The sequence below is a fragment of the Camellia sinensis genome, chromosome 12 (assembly GCF_055761805.1).
Source record: "Camellia sinensis isolate YWXY chromosome 12, ASM5576180v1, whole genome shotgun sequence".
NCBI lineage: Eukaryota > Viridiplantae > Streptophyta > Magnoliopsida > Ericales > Theaceae > Camellia > Camellia sinensis.
The window spans coordinates 100,519,671-100,544,819 of record NC_138972.1 but is presented as its reverse complement, the minus strand read 5'-3'; the positions used below and the strand labels follow the sequence as shown (position 1 = coordinate 100,544,819).

At 34.6% G+C, this 25,149-nt stretch overlaps 1 protein-coding gene across 7 annotated transcripts; it reads right to left on the bottom strand.

Moving 5' to 3' along the window:
* Positions 1-7,409: 7,409 nt before the first annotated feature.
* LOC114278122 (uncharacterized) lies at positions 7,410-18,019 on the bottom strand. 7 transcript variants are annotated; one of them, XM_082899426.1, is made up of 11 exons: positions 17,794-17,997; positions 15,806-16,309; positions 15,586-15,684; positions 13,546-13,606; positions 13,265-13,453; positions 11,225-11,361; positions 11,016-11,134; positions 10,772-10,901; positions 8,539-8,866; positions 8,270-8,445; positions 7,410-7,495 (listed from the first exon to the last, which is right to left on the bottom strand). In XM_082899426.1, the coding sequence occupies exons 2-10, from the start codon at positions 15,859-15,861 to the stop codon at positions 8,287-8,289; spliced, it is 1,278 nt and encodes a 425-aa protein (XP_082755552.1). In that variant the 5' UTR covers positions 15,862-16,309; positions 17,794-17,997; the 3' UTR covers positions 7,410-7,495; positions 8,270-8,286. The 7 variants fall into 7 exon arrangements, with proteins under 7 accessions (XP_082755552.1, XP_082755554.1, XP_028075928.1 ...); XM_028220127.2 differs by lacking the exon at positions 7,410-7,495 and adding an exon at positions 7,590-7,935; XM_082899425.1 differs by lacking the exon at positions 7,410-7,495 and having other exon boundaries at positions 7,989-8,445.
* Positions 18,020-25,149: the final 7,130 nt, after the last annotated feature.

Sequence of the window (25,149 nt, the reverse complement as noted above, 5' to 3'; positions counted from 1 at the left end):
TTTCCTTGCTTTTTGGGCTCAAAAGGATAGCATGTGTGCTTGATGTTTCTTGGCTTCATTTCAGCATTTTTTTAGGCATCTTAGGTCATATATAACCTCTGTTTTTGGTCAAACTTGTGCCTCCTTGTATGCTTGTAATACTTGCTTTGTATTGCTCTACTTTGCTTAGAAGTACATATCATGATTAGGCCATGATTCTTGTGAGAGTTGGCTTAGTTCCATGAAGTTCTTAGTGATGTTTTTCCATGCTTAAGGTTTATTGGTTATCCATTTAGCCATGCTTGACATGTTTGTTAGGGTTGCTTTGTATTTTAGCTTAAAAGCTTTGAGCATGTTGACCTCTAACATGTATGTTTGTGATTATCCCTCATGATTTAACATCATCTAAGGACCGCATTTTAGTCCAAGAATCATGCTTGTATGTGTGCATGCATGGCCCCTTTCATACCTTGAGGGTGTGTCCTCTTATGCCTAAGAATGAGCCTTAGTGCATATGCTTCATGGGAGATATTTTAGCTGCCATATTAGGAGTTTTTGGGGTCCTATTTTGCATGCAAAAACTCTGTTTTTACTTGTTTTGATCATGCCATGAGAGGTCATGTTGGTGGGGGTAAGTTGTCTCCTTTTGTGCCTTAACCTTGGGACCATAAGTTTGCTTGTTAACATGAGTTGATTGTCTATCATTTTGAGCACTTTTGGCCACTGTTTTGAGAAGGGTGAGGGCCTGCCCCTTTGCCATTTTAAGCCCTCTTGCATGCTTGCTCCATGTTTGTTGCATAGTTGTTCCATTAAGCTTAGTAGCACATCAATCCCATGGTCAATTTGGTCCATGTTTGCATCATGTTTGTACCTTGTATGCTTGGTATTATACATTTGTCATATTGGTTGCATAATGCTTGTTGTGCTTTACATCTTTGTGGCATGATACATTTGAGCCTTGTTGAGCATTACATGCATTGCATTTACTTGGTTTGGGGTGTCAAACTAAGTGTGGGAATCAAGGACCATTCATACTTCAAGTGATGCAATGTGCCTCGATTCCCGGTCATCGGGACCTTTGACTCCAACTTGATAAGGCCCCGGTTTTCATGTTGTTTGTTGCATACATCCTTACATTAAGTGGCAAATTTGATCCCTTGAGTCATCATGCACTATTGATGGCTCAAAGGTCGAAGGTCATGCTTCTTTGAGTTCAAAATATGATAAGAAGTAGGACCATGCTTACATGTGTCCAAAAACTCCATGCCATGCACTGTATGTTCTCTGTTTGCTGTCAAATTGTCTTCTGCAGGAAGTTTCTGCCGACCGGCAGAATTTAGTGCCGACCGGCACTATCTGGAGTGCCGATGAATCCAATAAAGTGCCGATGAGAACTGTGAAGTGCCGGTGGTAATTCTGTCCGGCCGGTGGTGCTCTGCAGGACGCAAGGAACTTGCTCCAGTACTTTGGCAATTTTCAGAAAGACAAGGCAGTACAAACAGAGGCGACAGGAGTACAGTACGGGTTTTTCGGGCGAGCGAAGTTCCGAGCATGCATCATCTGGGCACCCCGAGGCAGAGGCTGTGGCCACCCTCTTCTTTCTTTTGCTTCCTTTCTTTTTAATTAATTAGGAAATTTTGTAATAATTTTATTTGTTCATTATTTCGGGACTGTAATATTAATTCGAACCCTCTGAGTGAGGGTAAACATGTAATAAGTGTGGGTGAGTGTGTGTATGTCTTCCAATCCCCATTTCTTTCTTCCCTTTTATTTACCTGCTTATGATGGTAGATTAGGGCATTTTTTGAAATTAGCATACCTTATGATGTGCATGCGTGCATTCATGCATCTGTTGACATGCACCGGGCTCGGTACATCATACTAACCGCATTCGTATTTTCAAATTCCAAAATTGAATACATGAATCAGTTGGTTGCATATCGTATGCCATATTTAGGTTAACCGAGCCTAACTAAAATTGCATCTTGTATGTGTTGCATTAGGCAAAATAACATGAACTAGGACACGCACATTTGCTAACTAGTTTATTGTTTTGGCACGGAGTACAATGTAAGTGGTTATGCTTTAGCATCCAACATGCGTGTGAATGTTGCCATAATAGTATGCTTGCCATGCGGCTAAGTGTTTACATGAGATAAATTGCTTGAATGCCTGTGGATGGAGGTCGAATTGCTTAAATTGGGATAACACATTAAAACTGTGAATTTTAAAGCCCACTAGATAGTGGCAAAACCATCTTTTCTAAAAGCCCACTTGAGGGTGGCAAAACCTGCATTTTAGCCTACTTGCGAGTAGCAAACCATTTTCAAAACAAACATAAAATGTTTTGTTCCAATTTGGGCAATTTGGTCTATACTTGTTTGCTGCGCGCATAACATAGTAATTCTAGGCTAATAATTGGAATAAGAACACATAACGTTTTCAAAACTGGATATCACGGTTAGTAGAGGCTGGTCTTCGGACCAGGCGAGAGGGGGTGCTCATAGCTGACCTTCCCCGATCGTACCCAAGCTCCCGAGCCGAGACAACTCCGGTGATGACGGACATGTGGCCTTCGGCACCGAGTCAGGGTTTCCTAAATTCTCCCATTTTAAAATATTTAGGTGGCGACTCTGTATCTGGTAAAGCAGTCCATGTTTGGCACTACTTTTTCAAAAATCTGTTTCTCAAAACGATTTGCCAGATTTGGACTCTTTGGTTCAGATTAAGAACCGTGACACAAATTGAGAGTCCGAACTGTAGCATGAGGCCCGCGGGCGCGTCTACAAGTGGCAATCTTGAAAGCTTTATCATCACAAACTTCTATGAAATGCTTGATTCGGGTTGGATTTGCATCTAAACACTCAAAGTCTCACTGAAATAAAAATGCGAATAAAATTACAACTCAAAGGAGTTTTGTCAAACGGGTTTGCCAAAAAAAAAAAAACCTAACAATGAGGTATTCAATTTGAGTATGTAATTTATTGGTGGAGACCTTGGGTTTAACCAGAAATTAAGGGCCTTACTGATGTGAGAAAACACAATTGATGATGAAAATAAACTTAATTAGATATTTGAGGCCTTTTGGGGGTTTGATTAAAATTTTGATTTAGACTGATAAAGTTAAATATAATTAATTGGGCTCTAATGAAAGTCAAATTAGGTTAAATAAATTATGTGGGATTTGTGATTAGTCATGATTAGTTTAATTATGTGGTTATTGTGCAATTGCATGTCTAAGGATGTAAATTATAACGATTTAAAGTTATATCTGTTGATTGTAGAAAATCTGTTGAAGTTATAGCTTTAAACTGAAAATTGAGGATCTTAGACGTGTCAGAAAACAAAACGGATTAAATATTTATGATCAACATGATTTTTAGAGCCTAGTATGAAATTTTGTAAAAATCTAATTCAGAATGAATTAAATTGATATTAAATATTATATCGTATATTTATATATATAAGTATATGGACCATAGTTGAGATAGACTCAACAAAAGAAAGGAAAATAAAAATCAAGAGAGAGAGAGAGAGAGAGAGAGAGAGAGAGAGAAACTCAAGATTGAAGAAGAAACATGAGGAAATTGAAGGATTATAAGGAAATTCAAGGATTTAATTCAAGGTATGTATAAATCAACTAAAAATACCTCTTCAATTGTGTAAAATGAAGACTTAAATTAGAGATTTCACACTCAAATGAGTTAGGGTTTGTAACTCATAAGCTTGAGCAAATTATACTCTTGAAATTAAACATGGATCTTTGCATTTGTCAGATTTGAGAGTTAATTCCCTTATATTTGCTTATCTTGAAGTTGATTGTGAGAAGTTGAGCCTTAATCTTGAGGTTTTGTATGGCTTGAACTCATAAAATTACATACAAAATGAAGATCTATGTGAATTTGGAAGAAGAAGTTTTGAAAAAGTTTGAAAAAGAACTAAAACAAGAATTTTGATCTTTCTTGCTTGAAGATTCATTGTATTTTTGATGTTTTGATTTAGAAAACAATCATAATCTCATGTTTTCTATTAGTTTTACATGTTTTTGAGTGATTTGGGTTGAAACCTAACTTGAAAAATGGAAGAACAAGTGATAGAACCAATGGATATTTCGGTAGCAAGATTTTTCCCAGAACCGCACATGCTGTAGGGCTTCTCGCACGTGCAGGAAGTCTATTTCCAACAACTATTTTTCTTCTGAAATAATTTCATGTGCCCCCCGAACGTGCCTTGGCTTTCCCGTACGTGCGGTTTTGGTCCCGTACGTGCAGAACTCTCCGGTTTCAGCCTAACTAATCATATCTCTCTCATCCAGATTCTATTTTAAGTGATTCTTAAGTCTAAATTCAAGCCCCGGAAGTCAAGTTTCTAACGGTGGTGGTCTCACATCCAAATTCTCAGTACACAAATAAATATGTTCAAATTAGAGAAGATTGTTCACGTTTTTTCTAACCGTTTCATGCTATTTCTTCTCCTAACCCAGTTTCCTTTCATTTCTTCCTATTTTCCTAGATATGAATTATGACAAATTGAGGACTAGTGAGTTTAGAACCAACATAAATAACTGGTTAAGGAGCAAAGTAAAGGATTGGTTTATTTGACTAAGAAAAGATTAAGAGAAATAAATTTGATCGAGAGAGTAATTCTATGTTTCGATATGCCGTGCTATGCGCATTGTGATTGCGGGTGAAGATTCGAGGACCGGTTAACCATTTTTGGAGGGGGTTAACTTGAGCCCGTTAAATTAATTAGGTCTAATCAGTGCCCAATCGAAAATTCCAAAAATTAATGGGTTCAGGAAAATTATCACCAAGTGGTCTTAAATGAATTCTATTGAATGGACTTGTGAAAAAGTCAACAAATTGGACCAAAGAGGACCCATCGGGCTTATATATCTAAGGAGAATCCAACAGGCCCATCCGATGAGGCCCAAATCATACAGACATCCTAAGAAGTTAACCGTTGCTTTTAGGAGAGATGAAACCCTTGGAGGAGATTCATTCTCCAAGATATTGGTTTAGTCTTGAAAGGGCTCGGAACCACGAACCTAGAGACCTATTTAAGCTCGGACTTGAAAGGGCTAGATCCACGTACTTAGAGATCCGAAACACTTGGTTTTGAATGGATTCGAACGCAATCTAAAAGTCGCTCCGTTAATGAATCCTAGAACACATGCAAGCTTGGAGCTCTCCGGGAGCTACGCACCAGAACCATGGGCGTGATAGAGTCCAAACAAAGGACCCGATCCCAAGGACAGTGAGTGGAGATAAATTCATTCTTCGGTTAAACTAGCCTATATCTGGGGTCGAGATGGCACGATCCAGGGGATCCCTGAGACTCAAATATTTGCAGCAGGGAGTTCTCTTGAAGTATCTCTGACCCTTCTGGGACAGGGCATTCTCTAGGACTATCTCTGACCCTTTGGGATGATTGGAGATCATTGGTTAAATGTGACTAAGAAGAAGGGTTCGCCAAGAGGTTGATCTCCTCTTCAAGGTTTTCCTCATCCTCGGAGAGGTCACCTCATCGGATAAGGTAGTTAGAGGGAATAGTCCCCATGTGCCTTACACATGGGCTCATCTTACATTATGAAGTGCTTATAAATAACACCCATCTATAGCTTTACAAGGGCTGGATTTTGAAAAGAATTCTTGGGAAAGAACTAATTTTCCTTCTCCGTTATCTACCTTGAAAGTGAGAGATCCATAGGAGAGTCTTGCCATTATTCTCTCTCTAACTACTTTGCCTTCTTTTTCACCCAATCTCTTATCTCCATCATTTATCTGCTACTGTGTTTCTAGTTGCGACTGTTGAAGAATTTAAATCTCACACAATTTCTAGAGAATTCAGGCTTTCCGGCGATCTTCAAAATTTCCCATGGCCTCTCAAATTTTCCGACAACATTCTTAAACCCTCTCATACAAGATGTATGCATGAGAAGACTCATGGATCAGTGCCAAGACTCTAAGTTAGTATTATCGAGAAGTTTATTATTATTATCATTTAAAATTTCATTATCAGATGATCAAAACTCAACCCATTTATTAGGAGTTGCGTAGCCTATCCAAAAAGCTTTTCACCTCCCATTTTAGATTCCACATATGGTATTAACCCGTACTACTATTCATTTAGACCATCAAAGTGATTAGCCTAACTGAGCTTTACTGTGCCGTGGAAGCTTGAATTGTGTTATATCCAGAGGCTTTCATATGAATGTGATCACCAAATTTCAGGCCTTCTCTGTCACAAACTTTAGCAGATTAATTCTAAGGTCATTCAACTCATGGATGAAGTAATATCACTTCTTATTGCAAATACCATTTGTCAAATGTTGAACTCCACAGGAATGACGTAAACTTAATGACCAATTTTTCAGAGGTGCTTTGGTATAATAATCATTGTGTGTGTGTGTGTGTGTGTGTGTGTGTGTGTGTGTGTGTGTGTGTGTGAGAGAGAGAGAGAGAGAGAGAGAGAGAGAGGTGCTTTGGTATAATAATCATTGTGTGTGTGTGTGTGAAAAAGAGAGAGAGAGAGAGAGAGAGAGAGAGAGAGAGAGAGAGAGATATGAAAAACAGAAACCAAAAAAAGGACAGCAGAAAACAATCATTTATTTCAATAACCTAACTAATGACTGTTGACCAATTTAAATATCCAATTGACTCAGCAATGAACCAATGAAGTTCAGCAATCAAACAAGACAGCTAGTTAACTAGGTTTGTCACAGTTGAGATGTATCCCCTTCTTATATGCTTCAATGGACTTATTGCATTCTCCCATGTTAAGATAGCATGCGGGTCACGTTGAGATATAATAGATTTTTCAAGCATCCAAAAACAAAAGGTCAATATATAAGAGAAAAAAATGCTACATGACATACAGAAAGGTTGTTATAGTAGTGATAATGTGTGAGTAAGGGCAAGTTTGGGAAGATCCAAAAAAGCCAAAAAGCTAAAAAGTTACTCAAAAAGTTAAAAAGTTAACACTATTCACCAAAAGTCAACAATTACAGCTGCACAACTCCCAATTCAAAATTTTCCCTACAAATCAATTTTTACAATTTTTTATTACACATTTTTCAATAAAAAGTCAAAAAGTTAACCCAAACATCCATATTTTCAACCTCAATTTTTTAGTCCAAAAAGACAAAAAATGCACTTTTTTAGTCTTCCCAAACTTGGCCTAAATCATAACTCACTTTAATACCCTAATGATGTGTTTGGTTTGGAAATTTAGTAAGGGATTTGAAAAACAAAAAAATTAGATGAAATGTAAATAAAATATCTACATTTCACGTAATTTCACACTTTTTTCTTTTCCCTTTCCAAATCCTCCCAACCAAGCATAACATAAAAAAAATAAAAAATAAAAAATAAAAAATAAAAAGAAGAAGAAGAAGAAGAAGAAAGGAAAAGATCATTTCCATGTATCACTTAATAAAAACACTTGCTCTTGCATTCAAAAACTCTTTTACATCCTCATCATCTTGTGGATTGACATGATTAAATTCACAAAGCCCCTGCAGAGCAATTACCACAGTTTATCGCTGCTGGCAACTTAAATTATATCTTAATTCCACAAGAGGAAATCTGCAGAGTAACATTACAAACAAATAATGCTAAATTTTGGTTCATAATTTCAATTCACAATAAGAGATATTCAGGTCACAGTCTCAAGAAACCATTATCTTACAAAACATTAAAAGATAGTAGCAACAGGACCATTAAATCACAGGCCGCCTTTAGAGATTGTTGCCACAAAAACAGGTCCCCAAGTGACAAAATGGATAAAAACTTTAGTTAGCTATCCAACAACATCCTGATGAGCCCTGGACACCTTTAATGGTGCCATTGAGACTCACTTCTGCACCTACTCCCACTGGTTTCCCTCCAAACAATCCCATTTTAGCTGATATGCCAGAGCATTTATCTCCATTGTATATGTAGCACAGCATATGTTCTAGGAGAAATGAAAGGATTGTATCGCGTAATAAGCTAAGTTTAAACAGAAGATTAGCTTAAAATTTCAACCAATTGAAGAAAACTAATAAAAAGTATTCATGTGCACAGGTTGACATTTACTTATGGAAACTTATGAATTCATCGAATTTTGAGCTTCATGTGTCATGGCTCCTAGCTATCATTCTAAGCTCCTAGAAGCCTAAAGAATAAACGAAAGATAGTCAATTGAGCCAAAACAAACAAGATGACAAGATTCATCAAGACCTCCAGAATACATAACACTTGTCTTACACAAATGTAAATTCTTGGTTGTGAATCAAAAGCCCACTTACCACAAAAACATCAACATTCATGGTTCCTTGTTTAGCTTACTCAAAATTGTCCTTTGCGGAAGTAATTTTACTTGTGAACTAGATTCAAAAATCAGTGCCCACTTATATAGTTGTCCGATGTAGTCCTTGAATGATTTTTCAAAATATTTTGCCACTTCATCTTCATTTTTGAGACCCTATCAAATAACATAATTTCAAAAAACAAATATTTTAGTACATCATATCCAAAGTACATCACATGAAAAAGGAAGGAAAAAAAAAATTGTTACCAAGCTTGTAATGTTCTGTTTGTGAAAGTGGGACAAGCACTTCCTGATTATGCCCAAGGTGTTCCTAACTTCAGTTTCAGCTATATCGAAACCAGAAAACTCATCTGGATCCTTTCCGAATTGACTTTCGTAATTGTCCACACCCTGCTTTAGTTGCCTCAATATAGGATCGTTTTGAAACACATTGACACTTCCTTCGAAAGGTGAGCTATTTATCACACTAGATAGAGAAGGTTTTGCTTTTATGAAGTCCCAAACAGCACGAGGAAATAATCCTCTCTCTTCTGGTGTCCAAAAGAGAGGCAGTTTGGACAAGTTTGTAAAATTCCTACAAGAAAAATGGCAAAAATAAGAACATAACTATGAAAATAATTGTTATAAATACCTACCAATACTATTCAAATATTTTAATTAATCATCTATCAATCCCTTACCAAAAATTTTATAACACAATTGCATCTCTCCATGAGAAAAGAACCTCAACCAAATTTAAAATTTAAACTCAAAAATATTTGAACACTTATATTTGATTTTTCAAGTCACTTAATTTTTTCGGCAACAAATTAGACAATGGTCTGAAAAAAATTGTTTGACAAACAACTAATAAAAAATTAAAATTACACCTATAAATTTTTTGACTTGTAATGTTAATGATGGATGAAGACTTTCTTCTTTAAAAAAATAAATAAATAAATAAATTGGAAATATATATGCACAAAGACAGAAACAAATATCGCTACGAGTAGGTAACTTATAGAGACAAATTACATAGTCAAGTGAAGAAGTCTATTAGTGATCAAGTGGAGCAACCAATCGCTCTATTTGATATGTATCAAACTTGATGGCACAAATTTAGCCTTTTTCCAACATTTTTGGGATGTGGTGGGTGCTAATTTTTCCTGTCCAATCCATAGGTTTTTCCACTCAGGTCATTTGTTACAAACCATGAATTATAAACACATTGCACTAGTTCAAAGATCAAAATCCCTCCTCTCTAGTCACCCATTATAGTCCATCTTTCTATGTAGTGTTGTTTACAAGATTGTGACAAAGTTCACCCACTATAACCAGTCTCTCTATGTAATGTTGTTTACAAGATTGTGGTGAAGGTTATGTCCAACATGTTGAGTAGTGTAATGCATGTCCCGATGAGCATTCAAGAAGGGACAACAAATATTTTATAACATTCTCAGTGCCCCAGAAATGGAGCATTATCTTCAGAATAAGAGGCACAATTCAATGGTTTCAAACTTGATTCAGCAAAAACTTATGATAGAGTAGAAAGGCCTTATTTACAAGATGGCCAAGTTGGGTTTTGATCCTAAGTGGATTAGGTGGACAGTGGCTTGCCTTCCCACTGCACTTATTTCATTATTATTAACAGTACCAACATCGTTCAAACTTGTCAATCTCATACCAGACAACGTACCGGTTTTTCCATTTGTATGGTATGTATCGGTATTGGTAAATTTCCGGTACCGTTTCAGATTTATCGCTACAAATATTATATATTATATATTTATTGAAAAGATCATCCAATTCCAAATAACTTCAGCAAGAAATATGAAACACAAGTTTATATTTAAAAAGACTTCAGTACAATAGTCATTCACTGTTTCACTTTCACAGCTATGAATTTTGACGAAGACCCAATGAAGTTCTTTACAGCTTCTATATATGTTTGTTTATGGCTTCAACAACTAAACCAAGAAAAAAATAAAACATAAAGAAAATAAATATTTACAGCAAAATACACAAAAGGTGGGTAGAGACAGTGATAGACACACAGAGAAAGAGACAAATACTCTGTTTATGGCATTTTATCAAACACCTAGCAGACACAGAGCATTATATTCATTCATAGATAAACCACAAAAATCCAAGAAGAGAGAATCTAAATAGGGAGTCAAAGATACAAAGAGGGAAAACATGCCGAGATTATGAAATCAAGTTCAGAATTTTCTACACAAAAGATTAATAGCCAAAGGTGTAACAATCAGTAAAAATTTGAACTTTTATTTACTGCAATTGGGCCTAAATCAAGTTTAAAAAACATATATAATACTATTGCTACAAAAGCCAAATTTATTAGATTACAATATAAGAGAATGTACACATATCATCCAAATGATTCATTTTGCTCCCCAAATAACTTTGCTAATAAGAATCAACCTTTAAAATTGAAAGATAAAAATAAATAATAAATAAAATAAAAATCTAATAAGGCACTTACTTTGCATTTTCACTTTCAAGATACTTTATAAAAATATTCATTTCCATGTTTGCTTCATAATTGATATTTTCATTTATAGCCTTCACAACCACGGCTAATTCTTTCCATTCAGAAATTGAACTTGGACAATCTGCAATTAAACCGTGTTATTTAGACAGAGAAACTTGTATGTACTAATAATTGTATAATAAGAATAAATTATACATTTTTTTGGGTAAGCAATAAATTATACATTTTGCCATACCTCTCAATTTGAAATTTGTCATCATAACATGTCCCTTATCCAAAATATAGATGTCTGACAGATCAAGTGTGCACTTGACTTTGGTATCCATCAAATGCCTTACCACTAGAAGTAAGTCACTGCATTGGTAAAAATATTTATTAATAAGCATTAAAAGAATTATAATTATTTGTATCATGAAATACTAAATTTTAAGTACTAGTACTTACATCAAAATCTTTTGGTAGAAAGGTGTAATCCGAATATCCTCATAAAATTTCTTTACATCAACAAATTTCTCCAAAATGTCTTTCAAGCTTGTACCTTGTCTCCTGAAGGCTAAAAAAAAACCTCCTTCTTCTTCCACCTAAAATATGTTTTGTCAAATACAAATAACAATTTAGCCCGTCTTAATTAACTGAAAAGTATACCAATAGTAGCAATTCATTTTCAAAAGAATATATAACAATAGAATGCCATCTCTAATTTCTTTTGCAACGTATGTTAGGATTTTCTTTTGTAGTGTTGACCCTTTTATTGTATTTTTTATGTTTTGGAAGAATTTCACACGGCATATTTAACTTGGATGACACTGATTGCTACCAATGGATGTGAAGGGTATCCATAATATTTCTCAAAATAAAAGCAACAATCATACTACATACAAAGAAATTTGAAGCATAAACTTGAAATTAAATATATAGTTTGCGTGTAACTTCCTCTAGTAGTGACCTCACATTTTAAGTATACAGTTCTTAAATGGATGCAACCCAAAACAAAACCACTAGATAGATAGTTTTGTCAAAGCTGTATGGAAACTAGACAAGGTGCTACCATATCTTCTTTGTTTTTAATCCCTTCTACCTCCTATTACTCTTCCTTATTCTCCATTTACTACTTTATTTCATAATGTTCATTATCTTTACCTTTAATTTTTTAATCTTTGTACAACTTAGTTTAAACTATGACACAAACCAGGTAAGTATGTATATTGGGTAATATACATGGACGTCTAGTGAAGGGTGTTTCTGTCATTTTTTGGTTTTAAGCCTAAAGTCATCTAGCTAAACCAATGTGACGTTTTTTTTGGGTCTTTAGGGGTGTTTTATAGAATGCATGAACTTTAAATGAACATGCAAAAAGTACGACTATACACACTAGATTGTCAAAACCATTCTGGGAAGGAATTGACACTATAGCATATATAATAAATCGTGGTCCATCTATTCCTTTGGATGCAGAATTACCAAAGGAGACCTAAAGCAGGAATGAGGTAAAAGTACTCCAAAAAGTAACCAAAAAATAAAAATTGATAACATTAGCCAAGAGAAAAATTATAGGTAGAACAGAAAAAATATATAATGAGAACACTGAAAGTATGCAACTAGAAAATTAAAAAAAAATTAAAAAAAAAAAAGCAATTTCCAACAGTGACATATGTTTCCTACAATAACGAAGACATGACATCAAAAAGAAGCAACTAGAAAAGGAAATGGGTGTGTGCGCGAAAGAGACTATCAGACTTTTATTCAACTTGCACTTTTTACAGTTTTAAAGCGGGGTGGACATCAACTTGATAGCCCGACCCAATTATCATAGTGTTTCGAATTAGTGTTTAGGCTCAAAGGATCTATACAGGCTAAGCCACAAACACTTTTTGGACCAGGCTTGCGATTAGTGCTTAAAGGCCCCTTGCCAAAGTTTGCATAAATACTATGTTCATATACATAATTTTGTTAGTATATTGAAAACACTTAACCTCAGTGAGATATGAATAAAAACTTAAGCCATCAAGGCATGTGGTAGTTGTAGTGATTTATTTTTTCTTTTCAATTTAAGCTATTGATTTGTATTTCATAGTAAGATGTCAGGCCAAGCTTAGGCCCAACAAAAACATCATAGGGCCGGTCTTAGGATGAAGAATATAAGCCCCAGGTCAATAATAGAGGATGGACTTGGGTCAATATTAGCATCCCTTACTATAGAGTGCTACCCATCTCCACTTAACTTGTGTCCACCCAAGCTTATCTCATGCATCATAATTTGGAAAATTTGCCTAAATCTAATGTGTTAAATGTTATATAATATACTAACTTGTCAAAAAAATTTGTATGAAAATTGAAGATTCAATTAAACCAATTAGTAATATTTCTTTAAATTTTTCTATATATTTTTTAATTATTTAGTAAAAAATGCACAATCCAAAAACATGCAAGTACAAAAAATACTCAAGATAATATTAGATTACTTTATAAAACATAAGGTCTCACCGTAAATTGTAAAACATGCGCCAAGTTCGGATGTCGACAGCGCATTAGAGCACCATAAAGTTGCTCGGCCTCATCAGAAGACTGGAATTGCACAAGACGAAATGTGCCACCTTCCTTGTTTTGCCCGAAATACATCTCTTGGCTACTAGAAATTGAAGTTTCGGTCCAAATAGAAGCACCAAAAGATGCCTATAGATAAAGAGAATTTCTAATAAAAAATCATAATTAAACAATTTAACAAACCAATGAAAAAAAACAAAATAATAGTATGAGAATATCACAGTATAGCTCCTCATGTTGCACTTCTTCCTCGTATCACAATGGAAAGAAAGAACAAGAATCCTGATATTAAAAGAGAGTAAATAATTAGAAAGAAAAAGGAGAAGAAAGATTTTGACGGAGTTCTATTGTCCTTCTATATAAAAATAAAAATAAAAACAAAACTCGGCATTTAGCTACATTTTGAAGAACAAAATAAGTTTGAAACTCAAAGCGCAAAATGAACAAACCATGAATGTACTTATTAGCATAATGCAATTTCACTAAATTTCATGACAAATAAATTACAATTTATAACGCATAAGGAAATCAGCATTAACCACTTAGGTGAGTCCAATGGCTAGAACACATGCATCTCACTTTAGAGTCAGATTACCCTCCAATATACCAAATAATAGGCAAGCGGGTTTGAGAGTATTGGATTATAGGGCAGGTTGGGACTGGACCAAGTTTTCATTGTGGTTGCCACACAACATAATTGATACTTTGCGAGCAATGGTGCTCAAGACTGATGAGGACCAAACCATTTGCAAGTACTCTTCTAAAGGAAAATTTTCAACTATGTCCGCCTTTGATTGCCTTCATCTGGAGTCCAACTCAACTGGGGTTGATTCAGGTTGGACAAAGTTTTGGCATCATTAATTTCTAGTCCCCAAAGATGGAAGCATTTTGCGTGGTTGGTTGGCCAGACATGATAGGCTCCCAGCCAATGCTATGAAGATGAGAAGACAACTCAGCCCAAATTCTACCAGTTCTTTGAGTGGTCATTACAGTGAAACAACCCTCCATGCACTTCAGGATTGTCAAAGGGCGAAGCAGGTATGGCATGAGCTTATTCCTCCCCCTCAGTGGTTACGATTCTTTTCTCTACCTTTGGTGAGTTGGTGGATACAAATTTGAGGAATTGCCCATGGGTAGGCCCTGATGTACAAAGTTGGATTCTGTTATTTTTGGCCTCTATCTCCTCTGTGGTTCTGGCGTAATAAACAATTACATGATCCTACCTTTAAACAACCTTATTGTCCAGTTGCTTATCTTAAGGGCAGGGTTAAGGAATTTGAGGATGCAAAAATTAGTCTAGCTAAGGGGAGCTGCACTCCCAAGGGTTCATCTCAATGGATTAGGCCTCCAGAAGGTTGGGTTAAGATCTCTGTTATCAGAATCTTACGATTCGCGATTCGATTCGCAATTTTCGCAAAATCGATACGAATCTATGAGTGAATCTATTTTGGAAGTGAATCTCTAGTGAATCGCACGATTCACAATCGATTCACGATTCGATTCACTTTTTACAATTTATGCAATTTTTTAAATTATTGCGTTCAACATATTTTCGACTCATTTTTTCCATCTTTTTAGTGAAAATGACCTAATACAACTTCTAATAGCATTTAATACCAAAATAACCAACATATATATGTATGATTTGTTATTATTTTAGTGATCATGAAGTTTTTATAGTATCCAATCAGATTTAGTCAGACCTAACATATTTTTAACCTTTCTTCTCATTTTTTCCCCTTCAAAAAATTGTAATATATCTTCTAAAGATGTTTAAGATTAAAGTTACACTATGAATTATCTATTACTATTTTATTAAATTGAATATTACATGTGTGAGGTCAGTTATACCTTTTAAAATGTTTTAGGTTTTAAAATAAAATATTTTAAATAATTCTTTGTTATTATTTGCTCGCTCTTACTTAAAAAAGTATATATGCTTATTGTCCAAATATCAATATCATTGTTAACTATTGTTACTTTAGAAATTAATAGTTTGTCTATTAGGTTATTATCTTTATTAAGAATGGTTGATAAAAAAATATTTAAAAAATAAAAAATAAGTAAGATGGTGATTTTACATAGGAACCTTTGTTAACTTCTTACCTATTAAATTACGTGATTATCATTCAAAATAACATTTTTGTTAATTTAAGTCTAAATATTTTATATTCATAAGATATATTTAACATCTAAATGTGTAGATATATGTTTTTAAGTAATTTAGAAAAAGTGACAAAATAGACATTAAATAATGTTACTTGCTTATATCCTGATGACGTTCTAGTTCCAACGGAAGATAGGTTGGACTGGTCCACACTTCTAATAGCTTTGCAGGTCTTGAAGCCCACATGAGGTGCCTGCAAAAAAGTCCAAAAGGGGGAGATAATCCCCCAGCAGATTCTCCGACGATCGAGTTAGGATCAAATTGACTGTGTAGAGAGAGAGAGAGAGATAGAGAGAGAGAGTGTAGAACTTAACCTTTTACGCATTTTGGAAGCTGTCTTATATCCTTTGCTCATCATTTCCTTCTCCATTACCAAATCTTTACGATTCACGATTCGATTCGATTCGCGATTCGGTACGAGGCCATTTCGATTCACGATACGAATTCCGATTTGACAACTATGGTTAAGATCAATGTCGATGGAGTTGTTGCACAATGGAGTGGCCGAGAGGGAGTAGGGGGTCTCATTCGATCAAACCAGGGTGATTGGATTATGGGCTTCAAATATCATGTGGGTCGAGCTTCTATGGTTCTAGCAGAGCGGTGGGCTATTTCGAATGGGTTACAGCTACCATGGATTCAAGGATTTCGTCAGGTTCTTATTGAATCAGATTCTATTGAAGCTATCCAAGGCATTAACAACCCAAGTGTGCTTGATGCTAACTTTAATCTCCTTCAGGAAATTCGAGAGTTGATGTCTCAATACTGGCAGTGTATCTTCCTTTCAGTCGGGCGAGGCTAATATGTGTGCGGATTTCCTAGCAAAAGAAGCTCTTCAATTATCTAATGGGAATGTGGTTCTTTCTGATATGCCACCAGATCTGTTGACAGCTTTAACTGCTAATAAGTAAGGAAAGCACTCGCTCCATTCTATGTAGGCTGTTGGCTTTGGCCCGATTGTAACCACACACAAAAAAAAAATCTCTATCTCTACTACTATGAAAGAGTGAAGGTTTTGCAGTGTTTTCCACACTTTTTATTTCCAAAAATAACCCTCCCTTAATGCTATATTACTTGTGTACATTGTAACTCGAAGAGACATGTCTGTTGGAATGCAGTTCCAATCTCTATCTCTACTACTATAAAAAAGTGAAAATTTTGAAAGTGTTTTCTACACTTTTTTATTCCGAAAATAACCCTCCCTTAAATGTACATTGCAACCCGAAGAGACACGTATGTTGGAATGTGGTTCCAATACTCTCAATGTATAGAAGATACAATTGGTAACTAAGGGATACAACTGTTCAAAATAACCATATATATTGATTCATGAAAATGCCTATATTATTTTAGGAAGCACGGGTGCAGGCACGGTACGGGTATGAGTGCGGGTATGCTGATACAGCAAAATCCCAAAAAAGTATGATACGGGTATGGCTGCGGTACGCCGATATATATATATATTTTTTTTATAATTTTTTATAATTATGGTTAAAGGATCCAACTTATAAATTAAAATTAAATATCAAAACTAAAAAGAAAACAACAAAACTAAAAGACAAATATGTAATTTATTTTAAAAATCGTTCTTTTTGCACATCAAATATGTAAATAACAATTTGGACAGATCTAATATATTGCATATATTGAATAAAATATATATTTCAGTGACAAGTATGACGAACAAGGACACTACAACACCTTTCAATCTGATTCCCATATTGACCTACAAAGTATCTCTTAATTTTAGTTCATGAAAGACAATGAAACAATAACCAATCATATCCACCCACAACATCAAGCATTGCAAGGAAATTAACCAATGTGGAAACAGACAGATAACTTAACTCAAAACCAATGGTTATGCATCACAAATTAATGCTCTGTTTTTCAGTTACAAAACCCCCATCCCTCCCCCTCAAAATAAACTGCTACAAAAGAGAATTTAAGGTGTCAAGGGATTTTAATTTGTCATCAAGCTTTACAACCAATATCATATTGCATATATATATGACATATATCAGAAAAAAAATAAAAATAAATTAAGGACAGATCTTAGTTAAACAAATCTGGACAGATTTTAGTTCAAAAATCCGGACATATATCAAGAAAAAAATAAATAAGGACAGATCTTAGTTCAACAAATCTGGACAGATTTTAGTTCAAAAATCTGGACATATATCAGAAAAAATAAAATAAAATAAGGACAGATCTTAGTTCAACAAATCTGGAAAGATTTTAGTTCAAAAATATGGAAATATATCGGGAAAAAAAAGAGAGAGAGAGAGAGAGATGATTAAACCTTCGAATGAGAATCAATCAGCAGCACCTTCGATTAAACCTTTCAATCGCACCTTCGAAGTGTTCTTCAGACTCTCTTGGGAGTATTACTGGAAGGAGATGATCGAATAGACATGGAACCCTAGCACCTTCGAAGTTCTTCAGTCTTCTTGGAGTATTTCGGAATGACTCGAATGAGATATGGACGAAGCTGAGATGATCGAATGATAGAGAGAATACAAAACCCTAATTTTATTTGTTTTCATGTTTTATTTATTACAAAAGAACCCGAGATTTTTATAATTCTTCAAAATAGACATAAAATATTGCTCTGGTACCCTTTAATTTATAAAAAATTTCATTTTTTACACCGGAGTACCCAAAAACGTACCCCTGACGTATCCAGTTGTACCCATGGCGTATACTAACCGTATAAAACGTACCCGGTGCATTTTTGGCGTACCTGGTACGCGTGCAGCCGTACCGGTACGTGTATCCGCACTCGGGAAGTACCCGATACTTGTACGGTAACAATTTTGGAGTACCCGTGCTTTATATATTTATCTATTTACAAGTAAAATTGCCGTTCCAAATGTGGCATGCTCTGTTTCTAACTCAAAACAAGATTTCAACAATCAAATTGGCACAATCTTATCCCATATGATTGCATGAAAACACACAGTAGTATCAAGAGTCCGATAATTCATGGTTCGTCTCATTCTTTAAGGCAATGAACACCACAAATCTATTTTTTTATAGTCCATAGGAAGAATTCACATAATTCTGTTGCTTTCATTGGTGCATCAAATTGAGGAATATACGGTGAAGATAATAGATTATACACGGATGAACTGTGAAGAATGGATTTTACACACATCTAGTAAACAATCAATATAAAGCTTGAGATTAAACCCAATGTTCACATTGTTTCTTGTAATGTGTGTATATATTATATATACCATGTATTTTATATACAAATTGAAGAAGAAGAAGAAAGAAAAAAAAATCGGTGGCATTATGATGGGTAAAGATAATGAATGGATGGCAATGGTTGAGAACGGGGGTTGGCATTGTGATTGAAAGAGAGGAGGAAAGGGATGTCGATTGGGAAATGGACGACGGCGATTACAATGAGGGGCTGGAGCAATTCACAAATTAGGAATTACATTACAATTCATTCTTTTGGGTCTTGTAGATATTAGCAAAAGAAAGAAGAGTATTGGAAAAGAATAGAATTGCAAAAGAGCGAAAGCTTCATTTTTTTTCCTGTTTATGTTGTAACGATATGCTTGTTGTTGCAGATCACTTTGCAAAACTTTGGTTATGGATGTCCAAACGAGAGTAAAAGACGGAACAAAGGAAACAAAAGAAAAAAGAAAAAAGAAAAGAAAAGAAAACAGAAAGCTCTCTAAGAAATTTAATTCTCTGCCATATAACTGTTGGAAAAATGGTGTTTTATAAGGCTTATTTTAGGCCAACTTTGAGCCCAAAATGGAGTAGGCCCCAAACATCTTTTGTGGTGGGCCCGAAAAGGTGACGTGTTCCTTGTCGTGTGGCAAGTCACACGGTGAAGACAAATCGTCAAAACCATTTATGAGTGAATGGGAACTTGATGCCGTTTTCGGGTTCATGGAATGGACATTTAAAGATTTAAATGTAGGTTTCCTTAAAATGGGTTGTCCCACATTGAAACTTTAAAAGAGCTTTTTTGTGTATATAAGCTCAAAACTACAACACTTGGGTTGGGCCCCAAAGGGCACCCCAAATTTGTAGAAAGGAGAAATTATGGACAAAGTGAACCTTAGCCCAAACCACCACACACGCGCGCGCCGCCGCCGTCTGGCCAGACGCGGGTGTGGGTTGTAGGTCGGGTCGGTTCTAATATTAATTTTTTGAAGAAAATTCATTTGAATTTTTTCCAAAATTCTTGCGGGAAAATTTTATTTTCTGAATCAAAATAAATTCAAATTTGAATTTATTTTTTCTGTCCATATATTTCCTCTTGTAGTCCATCATTTCTGAATAGATTAATTAGTCTAAACAGGTCTCAAAATCTGTTACACCTAAACAGATTCAAACTATCCAGAACAGATTTAACTACTGTGCAGTTATTTGTTGTAACTGCCAGATCTATTTGATTTTCAAACAGCATCTGTTCAATTCAAATTAGTACTTGTTCGGGTCTATATATTCTAGACTTGTTCCAGCAGATTTTGGTTGATCAAAACATCAAGTAAATTCTATCCAGATAGGTTTTCAATCTGTTGAAATTCTGGATAGATTCAAAATCTGCACAATTGCAAATCTGTCTAGTTTCTTTACTAAATCTGTTCAAGGGTTTAACATCTGTTGAAGTTATAGAAACTTACTTGTTCGGACAACCTTTGTATGCCTTTATATACCAACATTTCCAGTAGTATCCTATGGAAAAAACAGTCTAAAATTAATTCCTTTGTGCTGTCCAACTTTTGTCTTTGGTGCATTATTCTTCATATTAGTTTTAGAATAAATTTCAAAGAGTTAGAACACAGGTTTGATTTGCCGTTCAATTTGTTTTGGAGTGCTACTACAAATTGGTTAAGATCATTGTATTTTGGGTGATAGACGCCACATAACCATAAGCACCGTAACGGGGCGAATCTGTCTTAAGGACATAGTATCTCACACTCGACTTGGTCTTTAATTATTTATTCGGTTCAACAAAATAAGTTCTGTAATTTTTATTTTATTTTGTTTGAATTAGTTTCTATTTTTTTTATTTACACAGAAGATTGTTCCAACAATCTTAAGACAGATTCGAATTATTTTATTTACAGAATTTTTCGTTTGTTTCCTTTTCTCTTTCTTCTTTTAAAAAAAATTATTTTCTGTGGATTTACAAAATAATATTTTGGTTGGAAAAACAAATAGTGATTATATGCTAGTTGACAGATAGTAGTAATATACTGTCTATTTCCTTTGACAACGAGTAGTAATATACTGGTGTCATTAACAATTCAGAACATTTATTTGTGGAATTTTGTCAGAAATTAATTTTGGTTTTTAGAAATTATTTTTTGAGTGTTTATTAATTAAAATTCTATTTCAGTATTTTAATTATTGGAGTGTTACAGAAATTTAATTTTCTGTGTGGAATTATTTTGGTTAAATAAAATTTTATTTTATTTCCAACTTAATTGAAAAATAAAAGTTGCATTCTTGTTTCTTTTCTTTTTTTTTTACAGAATTTAATTCAATAAATTTGGTTTAATTTTCTATGTAGTGTAAATTCTAATTATAATTTTATTTTATAATTTAGAATTTATGGCTACTGAAACTAGTCAAACTAATATTCAAACCAGTACTAGTATGGTGATTGCCATCACACCAACCCCTCCTTATGTTAGGATTGTGCCAGTGAATCATGGTGAAAAACCAGAGAAGTTCTTAGGAACTGTTTTTAAAAAATGACATAAGAAAATGCTATCTAAAGGAGGGGAAACTAAGAAGTACAAATTAATGGCATGTGTTACATTTGTAACAAAGAGGGACATCGGGCCAAAGATTGCCGTTACAAACGTAAAGGCAAAGGAAGATCAAGTAAAAAGGTTGCTAAAGCCCATATGACCGAAGTGGATAATATTTCCAATGGTGTAGATGACATCAATCTTTCTGCAGTTGTTTCCGAGGCAAATCTTGTCGGAAATCCTAAAGAATGGTGGGTGAACACTAGTGCTACTTGCGACATTTGTGCTGACAAAAAGATGTTCACATCTTATTCTACAGTAGACAATGGTGAACAACTTTTTATGGGCAACTCTTCAACTTCCAAAGTTGATGGACAAGGGAAGATTGTTCTTAAGATGACATCTGGTAAGGAACTCACTCTCAACAATGTGCTGCATGTACCGGACATTCGCAAGAAACTTATTTTCGGATCTTTGTTGATTAAGAATGGGTTTAGACTAGTGTTTGAGAGTGATAAATTTGTACTTACTAAGAATGAGATGTATGTAGGAAAATGTTACATGTTTGATGGCCTTTTCAAAATGAATGTAATGACCGTTGTACTCTCAGTTATTAATAAAAATACATCTTCTTCTTACTTGTTTGAGTCTTCAAATTTATGGCATGGTAGACCAAGGCACGTTAATTATAGATCTTTACGCAGATTAATTAATATGGAATGTTTACCTAAATTTGAAATTAATTCAAATTATAAATATGAAATTTGCGTTGAGGCAAAATTATCTAAAACTCCTTTTCATTCAATTGAAAGAAGTACGGAACCACTTGAATTAATTCATAGTGACATATGTGATTTTAAATTAATTCAAACAAAAGGTGGGAAAAAATATTTTATCACTTTTATAGATAACTATACTAGATATAGGTATGTTTATTTAATTCGAATCAAGGATGAAGCTTTGGAAACTTTCATTCAATATAAGAATGAAGTTGAAAATCAACTTGGTAAGAAAATCAAGAAACTTAGAAGTGATAGAGGTGGTGAATATGAATCACCTTTTGGTGAATTTTGTAAAGAACATGGAATAATTTATCAAACCGCCGCTCCTTACTCACCTCAGCAAAATGGAATTGCTGAAAGGAAAAATAGGACTTTAAAAAAAATGATGACTGCCATGTTAATCAGTTCTGGATTACCTCAGAACTTGTGGAGAGAAGCAATACTTTCTGCTAATTATATACTTAATAAAGTACCCCAAAAGAAAATGAATCAAACACCTTATGAATTGTGGCATGGAAGAGTACCATCCTACAAATACTTAAAAGTGTGGGGGTGTTTGGCTAAAGTGGCTATTCCTGGTCCTAAAAAAACTAAAATAGGTCCTAAGACCATTGATTGCATTTTCATTGGTTATGCCAAGAATAGTAGTGCATATTGGCTTTTGATTCATAAATCAGAACATTCCGAAATGTATATAAATACTATTATTGAATCTCGGAATGCATCTTTCTTTGAACATGTATTTCCAAATAAGACTGGACAAAAGACTATTAACAATAAAAGATCTCATGATGTTATTACTAGTCAGGATCAAGAGCATGATCAAGAACAAGAGTTAGACCAACATGAGGAAGATGAACTTAGACGTAGTAAACATGCTAGAACCTCAAAATCTTTTAGTTCAGATTTTCTAACATATTTGTTAGAAAATGAACCTTTAACTTTTAAAGAGGTTATATCCAGTCCTGAGGCTCCTTTATGGAAAGAAGCTGTCAATAGTGAAGTTGAATCCATCTTGCAAAATCACACTTGGGAATTGGTGGATTTGCCACCAGGTTGTAAACCTCTTCGGTACAAGTGGATTTTCAAAAGGAAAATAAAAGCAGATGGATCAATTGACAAATACAAGGCAAGACTTGTGGTCAAAGGTTTTAGACAAAAAGAAGGTCTTGATTACTTTGATACATACTCACCGGTTAGTAGAACAACATCCATTAGAATGTTAATTGCCATAGCATCTTTATACAATTTAGAAATTCATCAAATGGATGTAAAAACCGTTTTCTTAAATGGTGAGTTAAATGAAGAAATTTACATATAACAATCAAAAGGTTTTTCTGTTCTAGGAAAAGAAAAGAAAGTGTGTGAATTGGTTAAATTATTATATGGTTTAAAACAAGCGCCAAAGCAATGGCATGAGAAATTTGACAAGGCAATGATGTCAAATGGATTTAAAATTAATGAGTGTGACAAATGTGTTTATATTAAAAACACAGACAAAAGTTATGTCATTGTATGTCTTTATGTAGATGATATGCTCATCATAGGTAGTAATAATGATATGATTAAAACTACTAAGAAAATGTTGAATAAACATTTTGACATAAAGGACATGGGCATTGCTGATGTAATTCTTGGTATGAAAATTACCAAAACATTAGAAAGATATGCTTTGTCACAATTTCATTACATTGAGAAAATATTTGACAAATTCAGCAATGATGATGATCATCTTGCTAGAACACTTGTAGATGTTAATTTGTATCTTTCTAAGAATGTACAGGAAAGTATTTCTTAATTAGAGTATGCCCAAATTATTGGAAGTTTAATGTACTTGATGAACTGCACTCGTCCAGATATAGCTTATGCAGTAAGTAAATTAAGTAGATATACGAGTAACCCAGGAGTAGAACACTGGAAAGCAATTATAAGGGTTCTAAGATATCTCCGATTTACTCGTAACATTGGGATTAATTATACTAGATATCCAGCAGTACTTGAAGGATACTGTGATGCAAATTAGATATTGGATACTAGAGACTCAAAGTCTACCAGTGGGTATGTCTTTACTCTTGGTGGAGCGGCTGTATCTTGGAAATCTTCCAAACAGACTTGCATTGGTAGGTCTATTATGGAATTAGAATTCATGGCATTAGACAAAGCTGGGAAAGAAGCAAAATGGCTTCGCCCCTTCCTTGAAGATATTCCTATGTGGCCAAAATCAGTGCCTGCTATATGCATACATTGTGATAGGCAATCAGCAATTGGTAGAGCATAGAGTCATATGTATAATGGTAAGTCACGACACATTCGTCATCGACATAACACCGTGCGACAGCTACTCTCTAATGGAATTATTTCCATTGAATATGTGAAGTCTAAAGACAACATAGCAGATCCACTAACCAAAGGGTTAGCAAGAGAGTTAGTTGAGAATTCATCGAGGGGAATGGGACTTAAGCCTATTAAATAAGAGTTACTACAACAGTAACCCAACCTAGTTGACTGGAGATCCCAAGATCTAGGTTCAAAGGGACAACCGAGTTGTGAATGACTCAGAAGGATCACTAGAGAGTCTAACTCTTACCTATTTCTATGATGAAATAAGTGATGTCTGCAGCGTTTTAGGTTAAGTAAAATTTTAATGATTTTTACATCTAGGTAAACCTAGTGGAGTATGGCAGGATACTCTTCATAAGAATCACCTATATGAGTGTGAACTGGGCCGATTCTATGAGAATTGTGAAGGGCTATAATTCTCTAGAGCACTCATGAAAGACCAGGTTGTTCAGGGCCAAAATGAACACAATAGTGAAAACTAAACTATGTTTGGGGATATACTGTGTGAGTTCTATTGTCTTGGTTTACACAAACGGCTGAACAGTTCAAGACATCATGTTCACTGGTTAGCTAGTAAATCTGATAGTGTCTCACAAGGGAAGGTTCAAAGCCAAAAGTTACCTATCATTTGCAGAATATTTTCAATTTCTGTACTCTCTGTATTTAGATCATGTTGCTGCATTATCTCTTCGTCAAATTCCATTCATGTAGGGGATTGTTGGAAAAATGGTGTTTTATAAGGCTTATTTTGGGCCAACTTTGAGCCCAAAATGGAGTGGGCCCCAAACGTCTTTTGGGGTGGGTCCGAAA

What these genes read in the sequence shown, in the direction of transcription:
- LOC114278122 (XM_082899426.1), bottom strand. Translation starts at nt 15,861, where the DNA reads ATGGAGAAGGAAATGATGAGCAAAGGATATAAGACAGCTTCCAAAATG. An exon ending in CGTCATCAGGATATAAGCAA is followed by an intron (nt 13,607 to 15,585) that starts GTAACATTATTT and finishes TTTTAATATCAG; the next exon opens with GATTCTTGTTCTTTCTTTCC. An exon ending in AACAGAACATTACAAGCTTG is followed by an intron (nt 8,446 to 8,538) that starts GTAACAATTTTT and finishes GTTATTTGATAG; the next exon opens with GGTCTCAAAAATGAAGATGA.